Raw genomic sequence first — 11534 nt, 5'->3', positions numbered from 1 at the left:
AAGAGCCTTTGGAACAGGTCATCTAACTATGCAATTAACAGTAGAACATTTTCACAGGTCAGATGTGGAAGTCCTACTACCTACTTCGATGGAATCATGATTAAGGAAAGAGGCCAATCTGAGTATTAATGGCAATGTTTATTGAACTAAAAAAGAACCCAAACTGTCCCATAATCAGGGTGTTATCTACTGGAAACTGGTTTCAACCTAATAACCTTCAAGTTCATGATGTCAATCTACTATAACACAGATTGTAAAGGGAGCATCATTTAATGGTTTAAAAATGCTATTTTCTAGTGACCCTTGTACTTCTTTACCCATAGTTCTGATTCAAGATACTTAAATTGAAACTTAACTTTCTATGAATCAGAAGCAACTTAGAAGAGGTATAGTAAAAAAAGGTTACTAACACCAAAGAAAAAGGTTTATGTATTTTTTTATAACTGCTCATTCAGTACTTCAGGAAATATTTTACATGTGGCTATAATACAACAGTTACCTTGTAAGATGCTAAGATAAAAGTATGGGTGAAGTACTATCCCTGCACTAAAAAAAAGGAGCTCAAAGTTTAATGTATAAAAGATATATATATATAAGAACAAAGCAATTCCTCCCTAACTCTGATTTAGTAAGAAATGTAAAAAAACTGAGATTTGAAGAAAGATCAGAGAGAATTTTGCTTCCAATAGTGGATGAGTTAGTCTGAGAATACTGAGAACAAGTAGAACATCTAGACAAAAATAGAAAAAATGTGCTTGAAGGCATCAGAGAGCTAATAAGGCAGGAAAGATACATGCATATGGCCAAGATCCAGTAGGAAAAGGAATCTCAGAATTACAAGCGTGGCATTTTAAGCCACTTTTCCCCTAGGAGACAGTGCAGAGAGATACGGAGACTGAACATAGCTTCCACCAGATCTCTGGTTCAGATAAAAAAGAGGTGGAGTTCTGGGCTGCTGGTGATGGGGGAACTCTAGTAAAAGCCCTAGGCTTTGAGTTGATACTAGAAAGTGCTGGATATGTGGAATATTAAACTGTCAATACAATGTCCTTTGAAGGAACTATGACATTTTTGAATGATCTTAACTGCTGACCGGATTAAGTGATGACCACTTCCTAGAAATAACCTCAAATATTTCCAGTAGGAAGATCACACCATCCTAGGCCTCAAATTTCCTTTATCATTATCATATGCAATAGCTGTCACTCAATCTAAACGGACCAGGCACTCTACAAGACAAGACAATGTGATCAAAATCTAAAATACAAGAGAAATGGACTCAATGGCTTCAAATAATGGAATTATTTTTACATGGCTTTTGTAATTATTGTTGGTTACATATTCAAGGAAGTGAAAGTCAAGATCAAGAATTTCAGCAAAGGATTAGAAATTATAAAATGAAAAATAGTAACTGAAATTAAGAACTCAATGACTGACTTTAGCAGCAGATTTGATAACTGAAGTGAGATTTTAGTACATTGGAAGACAGGTCAAAAGAAAACATCCAGAATGAAGCAAATTGACAATGCAGGAGGTAGAGGAAATAATTTTTTTTTTCCTTTTTGTCTTTTTTCGTGACCAGTAACGGGATCACAACCCTCAGTGTCGCGCCCGTACCGTGACCGGCAACGGGATCGCAACCCTCGGTGTCGCGCCCGCACCGCACTCAACCAGTGAGCAGACCGGTCTCTATATGGGATCCGAACCCTTGGCGGGAGTGCCGCCGCGCTCCCAAGCGCCGCACTCTACCGAGTGTGCCACCAGGCCGGCCCCAGAGGAAATAATTTTTCAAAAGCCTAACATGTTTAATTGGTATCTCAGGAGAAGACAAAATGAGGCAGAATTAATATGTTTAAAAAAAAAGACCCCCAAATTCAAGAGGAGTTTATGACCCAAGCAGCATAAATGCAAAAGAGAGACAGAGAAAGGGGAAAAAGGAAAAACCTACAGTTAGGCACCTCCCCATAAAACAGCTGAAAACAAAAAGAAATATGACTGAAGGTGCTAGGACAGGGGTGAAACATTTGAAAGAGGGGAAATAAGAATGATAACAGATTCCTCAAGGAAACTATAAAACCAGAAAATAAGTAATTGGTTATCTTTAAAGTGCTGAAATTAAATAACTGCCAAAAATTCTATAGCCAGTAGAAAGATCCTTTAAAAATGGAATCAAAATTAAGACGTGATACAAAGAAAAACCGATTGAATCTGTTACTAAAGGATGTTCCAGTAGAATGAAAGTGATCCCAAATGGAAGACCAAAGATGTAGGTGAATAAAGAACTACAGGGACTATAAATATGTGTGTAAATGGAATGAATATTGGCAGGACAGCACCATGAAAGACAATAAGAAGACTTGTGGAGTTTGAGGTACACAGAACATTAAAATACATTAGCACAAAAGCACCTAAGTCAGGAAGGAGGTAAAGCCCAGAAAGAGGTAAATCTATTAATTTATGTCAGACTTTTTGATAAGTCTGGGATATAACTCTGAGGTCTTTTACGGAATGGTCACACGTCAATTAACAGGGATACGTTCTGAGAAATGCGTTGCTAGGTGATTTCATCACTGTGTGAACACCAGACTGTGTACGCACACAAACCTAAATGCTATAGCCTACTACACATCTATAATCTGTGGGCCTACCATCATACATGTGGTCTACCATTGACCGAAATGTCATTACAAGATGAGCAAGATGACCTGTAACTAACTGCCAAGCTTAAACAAGGGAAGAGAATAATTAAAAATGTTCAAACAATTCAAAAGGAAGAAAAGAAACACAGTACAAACCAACAAACAGAAAGCAAATACAATATGTAGATTTAAACTCAAACACATATTTAGCAGTTACATTATAAGAAAAAAATGAGTACTCACCCAGTGTCTATGGCTATTTATGCCACCACTCCCTCCAGAAAAGATTTTAAGGAGCATAAACATTTGAGTAAATAGGAGATTGGCAGGTGGAAATAGTGTTAGAGGACATTTTAGCTACAGAGAAAACCTCACACATGACGACAAGGAGGCGTGGAGTGGTGTGATGACTGTACTGTGTGTGGCTGTAGGTCAGGAAGCATCAGAAGGAGCTACAGGAAATGGACCTGGAGAGGCAGCTCAGGACCATGTAAGGGGAGCACCCTCTATACCTGCTGAGGAGTCCAACATGGATACTGAAGAGAATGGGGTATCCTTGACAGAGTTTAATCACATAATGAAATGGACCCACTTGTATTTTAGAATGTTCACTCTTGCAGCTTCAAGAAAATTGATCAGAGTGTGGAGGAAGTTGCATAAGAAAGGGAGACTGAAGACAGGTGATTAGTTAGGGGACTTGCAGAAAAGATGACATGTGCCTGCACTAACACAATGGCTTTGGGAGAGGATAGTAGAATACAAACCAGACATGATGACTGAAAGGAGGCTGGAGGAGCTGAATAAAATAGTGCCACAGTGCCTGAGTCCTGAAGAAAAACTGTCACTTACATGATTCACACTACTATTAGGGCAGAGACATGCTTATTCTTAGAAAAGGTAATAAAAAGAGGAATGTTTCTCTCAAGTGGGCCAGGTTGTTAGAGCTGGCCTGAACAAAATTTGGAAATCTAAACTGGCTGCTTGATGAGTGCAGAATTAGAGAAAAGTTAATGGTGTGGTTTCAGTGTTTAATAGCATCAGGCAGTACAAGCATTTTTTAAGAAGTTAGCTTTATTCAGCAATACAGGCCTTCTCCCAGACTGAGTAAAGTATAAGAGTAAACACAACTAGCAATGCCACAGACAAGCTATTTTTAGGAATTCAAATATTTTTGTGGAGAAAAACCTCAAAATATACTACAAAAACACATCTTTTGAGAGATACTAAGATCCAAATTTCAGATGTATATTTTAAAAGATTAATACCTAAATATACACACCAAACAGATATTTCTGTATTAAAAACTCCTAACATCCTTACCATAATTACATCATGATTAAAGCTTAAATTGTAAGAGTTTTAGATCCTCTTCAACTACTGATATTGTAGTTTGTGTCTAAAAGAGTTTGTGCAGAAGAGAGAAGTATTCTTAAAAGTGAGGCATCGTAAGAATTCACAAGCACTTATGTGACTTTATAAAAAGGATTATACCTGAGAGACGCACATCATCTGCTTAATTTGAGTTTTCATTTTCTCATTCCGGTTACCTGAAAAACAGAAGGCTTTAATTGCTTTTTCTTCCCTTGCTTTTTTAACTCTATATTTTCTTGACTTCCCCAACACTAAAAAATTATCATGTTCAAATCCTAAAAGAAAAAAACAAATTAACCAACAGAACTAACAAGACTAATTGACTTTTAAGAGAATTACAAATATAATTTAAAAAGTAAATTCCCAGTATCTACAATAAAAATGTTATCCATGCTGTTTTTGAGCAAGAATAAATATCTGAGATGAAGCTCTGTCTTCTCTCTCAGATCTCTGCTCGGGTAAATGTCTTATTTTAGAAAGAGTCACTCCTCTTTTCTCCCTCAGAATCTGTTACCAGGTGCGGTTTAAAACACCCACTAATGCAAGCAATAGCCAATTTGGGAGACGGTGTTTAGAAACATTTTCCTCATCAGTAAACACTGCTACCCTGTAGCCTCCACTCTCAGAGCCCAAGTTAGTTTATAGCTCCAACCACCTCAGTAAGCCTTAAAACCACACAGCTACAGAGACGAGTATTAAAATCATATGCCATCTCCATGAAGCTAAGAAACAAGTTTCTCCTATTGCATGTGTTCAATACTTAGAGGTATAAAACATGACCAGTACAGATCCAGTGCATGTTAACTAGTTCTCAATGTGGGATGGAAAAAAAAAAAAAAAAAAACTTCAGTGTTCTTTGCATTCCAATTGCTATATCACACCCCAGCAAACCACCTCTGCCCAATGCAAACAGACATATATAGAAATCTAACGATATGTGTCTACGACTGTAAAGCTTAAGAGGAAATTCAGGCAGCTGAGAAGCAGCATCAGTGTACGAAATTAAAGACAGGAAGGAACAAGGGGTCCAACCTCCTGAGACTGATCTTACCTCCCACCTCTCCATTTGCTAATTCATCTGACTCATTTCCTCCTTTATTTTGACTCTCAGATTCAGACTCATACTCTAACTGATTCAACTGTGTAATGCAATTAGTCAAAGCCTAGAAAAGAAGCAAAAGGGGATCTGTAAGAAAAAAAAAAAACAAACAAACAAACCCAAGGACACTTTAAAAATCCTCTTGCCTGAATTAAAAATGGTAGGATTTGAGAAAGAAAAGATAAATTTCACATACAGAAGAAATTCCAAATAATTTATGAAGATACTGGCTCTTCAAGGAGGTGGGGCATAACTCTCCCCTCTTGGACTGTGGGCTAAGCATAGCAACTACCTTCCAAAGAGTCCAGTATATAAAAAGTGGAAAAAGAGTAATTTTACAGCAGAAAAATTTTGACTCTCAGATTCAGACTCATACTCTAACTGATTCAACTGTGTAATGCAATTAGTCAAAGCCTAGAAAAGAAGCAAAAGGGGATCTGTAAGAGCCTCTCAATTTTAATTCAGCAAATTTCATGAGAATTCCTGAGAATTAAGCATGTATTCATGGGAACAAACTTACATTAATATTATCATCTTTGTGAGTAAGAGCTACTTCTAAATCTTTCTGAGACTTCTTAAATGATTTGATTTGCTCACTCAGTTCAGCATGTGATTCACTCCAGTCTCTGATTTCCTGCTGCAACTGAAAATTCAAAACATGTCAATTCCTACAGGTTAGGGCTTTTGCACTGAAGACATGAGAACAATGTGAATGAGACTGGGAAGTAAGAAACTAAGCCCCTCCCTGGCCTGTCACTATGGGTTAAGACCCTTGCTGAGGGAGAGGGGAGAGTGGTCTTAACGCTCAGAGCTATAGCGTGAACAACAGGTCTGTCAAAGAAGTTGATCCAGTTCACAGCATCCTTCAGAAAATTGCAGCCAATTCAAATAACTCACTTCCAGTAGGAATGGAAGAGCATGTCCTATCATCTCCCAAGTCCAGACTCCTGATTATGTAACCTTCCCTTGGCCAATGAAGCAGTTAACTACTCAAACAAGGGGTAAAAAAATACCTACTTCTTTGGTCTAAAAAGCCAATCTATTACACCTTTGAAGCTACTCTAGTTAGTAGTTGGTTAATGTTTGATAAGACAAAGACTAAACACTCTGACAGCTACAATAAATTGTACAGAAGAACAGGAACTCCAGAACAGATAAGAATGTGGACATGCACTCAGTTCCGGAAGCACAGTTTAAACTTTGCATATCTAAGTACAGAATTCTGCACGCTCATTTCATTACCTTAAAAACAGATCTGAGAAAAAATATTCGTGAGGTAATGGTATTCGGTTGTCTAGTTTACATGACCTAGGACATTCATTTTTTTTTTTTTACCTGCTCTTTTTTCTTCTTAAGCCTAGTATTTTCTTCTTGAACCCGGTGGCATTCAGACTTCACCTTCTCTTCACTAAGCTTAGCTTCATTAAGAGCAATTTGAACCTAATGTTAAAACATTCCTATTAGTGAATTAATTCCAAAGGACAAACACGTTACACTTTCCCAACCAGAAATAATGGAGTTTTCATTTTCTGCATATTTTAGCACACATCAAATTTTTGCTTCTCAACAAAACTAAAACATAGTATAACTATCCCGTAGGAATTGTAGTCAGCTTTACCTCTGAAAATTCTGAAGCGTTCATGGAGATCACATTGTTTAACTTCTCTATAGATTTCCTGTTTTCTAATATCTGCCGTGTGGAAACAACACAAAAAATGTATTAGGATTTCAGTAGGAATATATGCCAAAAAGAAGAAACAATAACAGTACATATCACAGTGCCATCCTGTATGTTTCAGGTAAAAGCATGTGAACCAGTTTTGGCATAGGGGAAAAATCAAAACCTTAAAGAGGAAACATATTTGAGAACACAAATATTTCATGACATCCACAGCCTTCCTGGTTATGAGCTAATGTAGTAGATGACCAGACAGAAAGGCGAAAGCAAAGAAAATGAAAAAACTTTCAAGTAAACCAATTCAAATGAGTAATATTTTTCTAGTGGTAGAGAAAAAAGAAAGAAACAAACAAACCCAAGGACACTTTAAAAATTCTCTTGCCTGATTTCAAAATGGCAGGATTTGAGGGAGAAAAGATAAATTTCACATACAGAAAAAATTCCAAATAATTTATAAAGATACTGGCTCTTCAAGGAGGTGGGGCAGAACTCTCCCCTCTTGGACTGTGGGCTATGCATAGCAACTTCCTTCCAAAGAGTCCAGTATATAAAAGGTGGAAAAAGAGTAATTTTACAGAGAAAAAACTAGGAAAGACTACCTTTGCTAGGTGGTCAAGCTCAAGTGCGTGTATGACATACAGTAACAGTCTCTACTGTCTTTGCAACTTTCATATAATTCTAAAACTAAAGTAAAAAGTTTACTGAAAAAGAACTTACAAAACAAAATATAAGGACTGTTACAGTTATCATAGTTACAGTTTCTTAGTTGCTCTACATGTTTCAGAGGACAGAACCAAGAAATATGAAAATTACCCAGAGCTGAGGACAAAAATACTTCCATAAAACCACTTTAAGTTATATTAGTCCTTAAAATTCCACAAAAATGGACAGAAGTAGGTTCAACTTCTCTGACTCCCACTCTTACTTTAGATAACAGCATGGAAAATATCATGTTCAACTCATGCAGTACACAAAATATTTCAAAAGCCAAACTACAGTAACACTTAGCAGCACAACTCTTACCAAGTCCCGATTCCTGACAGTATGTTCTCTCTCAGATCCTAACAGAACACGAAGACTTTTAGCTGTGTCATCCAGAATTTCACTAGTTTTTTCAAGTGTTTTGAGTTTATCCTACAAAAAGATATTAAGATTAGTAATAATTACTCATTACTTTTACTTTCGTTTTCAGAATGTAATCCCAAGAAGGGAATTTTACCTTATATTTAATTGCTTCATCACGAAGTATCATATTTTGGGGGGGGGGGGGGTGAATATATTTCTTTGATTCCTTGATCTATATAAAATAAAGCATTCAGAATTCAAAAATATAAGTTATAGTTCTACCAAAACTTATTTCCAAATAAGCGACCCCTTACAGACGGAAGCAGTGCTTTACACATATGATGACTGCTTAAGATCTGAATGGTTGGTAGGAAATAATAAGAAAATATGATTTAACAATACAATAATAACTAAATTTATAGTAACTATAAGACAGGTGGAAACAATTCAAGCAGGAACAATGGGGGAAAAACTAAAAAAATCATTATACCTTCTGTTCATAATCTGACAACTTTTGTGCAAGTTCTTGATTTTCTCTTGTGATGTTTTTCACCTTGTTAGAAATTTGCTGTTCAGTGACTAAAAAGGGGGCAAAAATCAATAAGTCACTCAATAAAATTGTTACCAAATGTATCAGCAGCAAAGACATGTTATTTGGCACTATGAGGAAAAGAGCTTCTTTTCAAAACTTTTATGACTTTTTACACAGCCGTCTGTACTTAACAGCAATAGGGATATAAAAATATTATTAAAATTTAAGAAAAATATTCTTATAATAGAATCCTTATTTAAATGAGATTCGAGTTTAAATTTATTTCAAAAAATGGGAAATATAGTAAAACGTTATAGCTTGATGTTCCTCTCTGCGTGAAGCACATTTCTTCCCAGAAAATGGGATCCCTTCAAATACATGTCATTTACAAAGAGAAACAAAAAGAAATGCAAATATATTGATTTATATTTCTTTTCCTCAAATTATCTAGTTTTCTTGTTTGTTTGTTTTGTTTTTTTTCCTTTTTTGTCTTTTTTCGTGACCGGTAACGGGACTGCAACCCTCGGTGTCGCGCCCGTACCGCGACCGGCATCGGGATCACAACCCTCAGTGTCGTGCCTGCACCGCGCTCAACCAGTGAGCGGACCAGTCTCTATATGGGATCCGAACCCTCGGCGGGAGCACCGTCACACTCCCAAACGCCGCAATCTACAGAGTGCACCACTGGGCCGGCCCCCAAATTATCTAGTTTAATAAATGTTTCATGTATTGATTAAATCATTAGCACAGGAATGTTGTTCACCTGTAATAAATCCGCATTGCATCAACATCTAAAGTCAGGCTGCCCCAAATTAAACTAATTATCTTCTCTCTACTCCCACAATTTATTCTTCCTCATCTCCTATCCGTTGGTATCACCACCATCTACTCCATCATCCAACCTAGCGACCCAGGAAAACTACAACTTTCAGGAGCTAATAAGTCAATCAGACACATATAAGGGATTCACAAATTGAACTTTTCCAATTGAGTTTATACATATTATCTTGTTCACTTAAGTCTAAAACACAAAGATTACACTATTGAGTACAAAAGACAAAATAAAATTTTACCTTGATAAACTCTACTCTTTACCTAGAAGAGAGAGAAATAAAATTAAATTTGATGTTAAACATTTTATTAATAAAAATATATAGTTCATTAAATTGTGAGCACTTTCTGTGCCCCAATGTCTTTGAAATATGTAAAGTCACCTTATATCTCATTATATGGATATACAATAATTTAACAATTCCCCGACCATACGGATCATTAGGTTGTGACAAGTTTTCACTCTAATAAATACTGTTCCACTGAATGTCCTTGTACATGATCTTTAATGCATGATTGGTTATTTCTTTAGGACAGATAATTAGACATGATATTATACTATATAGAAGGATATGACCATTTGTAAGGCTTCTTATACATATCACTAAACTACTTTTCAGAGTGGCTGTATGAATTCCCAATTCTACTGATAGTGCATATGTGCACCCTCCTCATTCTTAATCTTTAGGTTTTGATATAAGGGATTCACAAATTGAACTTTTCCAATTGAGTTTATACATATTATCTTGTTCACTTGAGTCTAAAACACAAAGATTACACTATTGTATAAGGTTAGCTTGAACGATAATCATTAATTTGCATTTATGTTACTGAAAAAGAAACAAAAGGGCCAGTGATTATATGACATCCCTTGCATTTATGAGTTAAAGTATAAATTAATTTACTCACAACAAGGACAGTTCTCCAGAAGAATACACCAAATGAAACAATTCCCAAGAAGGCTGTTATAAGTACAGGTTCCCATGGCAGTCCATAGAAATCTGGCCCAGGCTGAACATCATCAGGCAATGTAGCAACAAACTGAAATAGACATATTAGAAATAATGGGAAGCCTTAAAGAAATTTGCAATAATGCACTCACAAAGAATCAAACATAGAAATTCTATGCCAAACTCCACCAGATAACTACCCCCTCAAAAAGCTTCAATAGCTCTTACTGCTTCAAGGACAGGATGTTGGCAGTCTCATTTCTTGTTTGTCTAGTAGTGTTTTTAAGTATTACCAGTCTAAATGTCTTTAAGTTGAGCATATATTTCCAGTTGGCAGAGACCCTGCCACATCACTTTGTCTAACACATGGCTAGAGTCCCTCTGGATCATACTTTTCTCTTGGTTAAGTGGTTTTAATTACTTAAAAAAAAAAAAAAAAAAAAACCATGTAAGACCAAAAATGTAAATATAGTATAAGTAATCAACTTTCATGGCTGCAAATAAAACCAATATGATGGTAATGGATGTGTTATTCCTCTAAAAATTTAAACTTTAATTTTATTCTACTCGTACATAAACAAGGAAAAATGCTAAGTCAGATAGCTCCTGATAACTGGTCTAGATAAATCCTAAATTTAACTGTCTTCTATAAAACTCGGCCCCTTAATTTTAAATGTTTCCTGGGAGATAGTCCATTAAACACCTGCCTGCTCCACACTGTTTTTGCTGCCCTCTACAAGTACCCGAGTTAACTACCATACTGACCCCACCCCCCAACAGTGCCAGGGGTTACTGGGAAAAGACCCACTGGCTGTAAGTGTTTGGATAATGGTTTTAAACACAACACAGTGCCTGTCACTTCTAACTGTTCAGTATGAAATGAGCAAGTGATGAAACTTCAAATACACTCCCAGTAGCCTCCCTAAACAGCACAGCCACGTCCTGCCTGCCTCAGGCCTGACACACTCCATTTCCTTGGCCAGGTCGGTCAGGGCACCCACTCCACTCAGAACTCGTCCACCCGCCTGCCAGAACTGGGGTCCCTCCATGGGAACAGGGATCGTCACCTCCAGCAGCTTGGCTGTGAGGGCTGTGTACAGCACCGACAGGGGTCCCCAACGTGCCCTGTCCGACGTGGCGACAGGAGGCACAATGGCAGGGACTGCCTCCATCGCATATGGACAGGTAGAAGGTGAGACGCTTCCCTGCGGAACAGCACACAACTCGTCTCCTCTAAGGAAGACCAGCTCACAGAGGAGACTGAACTCAGTCTGCCCTGCGGCCAGCTCTTCGGCCACGGAACACTGAGAACCCTGTTACCACGGTGACGATAGTGAACACTGTGAACACCGCGAGGGCGGGGCCTGCG

At 37.3% G+C, this 11534-nt stretch overlaps 1 protein-coding gene across 1 annotated transcript in view; it reads right to left on the bottom strand.

Moving 5' to 3' along the window:
• LOC103609234 (melanoma inhibitory activity protein 3-like) overlaps positions 1-11337 on the bottom strand; it is a 20898-nt gene extending 9561 nt beyond the window's left edge. Inside the window, exons 1-13 of the mRNA XM_008593587.1 lie at positions 11233-11337; positions 10125-10256; positions 9458-9479; positions 8343-8431; positions 8007-8084; positions 7811-7921; positions 6728-6799; positions 6445-6549; positions 5630-5752; positions 5460-5523; positions 5062-5109; positions 4131-4186; positions 3983-4035 (exon numbers count right to left, since the gene is read on the bottom strand). Of these exons, the coding sequence (XP_008591809.1) occupies positions 3983-4035; positions 4131-4186; positions 5062-5109; positions 5460-5523; positions 5630-5752; positions 6445-6549; positions 6728-6799; positions 7811-7921; positions 8007-8084; positions 8343-8431; positions 9458-9479; positions 10125-10256; positions 11233-11337 (1058 nt within the window). The remainder of the gene's footprint in view (positions 1-3982; positions 4036-4130; positions 4187-5061; positions 5110-5459; positions 5524-5629; positions 5753-6444; positions 6550-6727; positions 6800-7810; positions 7922-8006; positions 8085-8342; positions 8432-9457; positions 9480-10124; positions 10257-11232) is intronic.
• Positions 11338-11534: the final 197 nt, after the last annotated feature.

The sequence above is a fragment of the Galeopterus variegatus genome, unplaced genomic scaffold (assembly GCF_000696425.1).
Source record: "Galeopterus variegatus unplaced genomic scaffold, G_variegatus-3.0.2 Scaffold9370, whole genome shotgun sequence".
NCBI lineage: Eukaryota > Metazoa > Chordata > Mammalia > Dermoptera > Cynocephalidae > Galeopterus > Galeopterus variegatus.
This window is presented reverse-complemented; position numbering and strand designations above follow the sequence as displayed.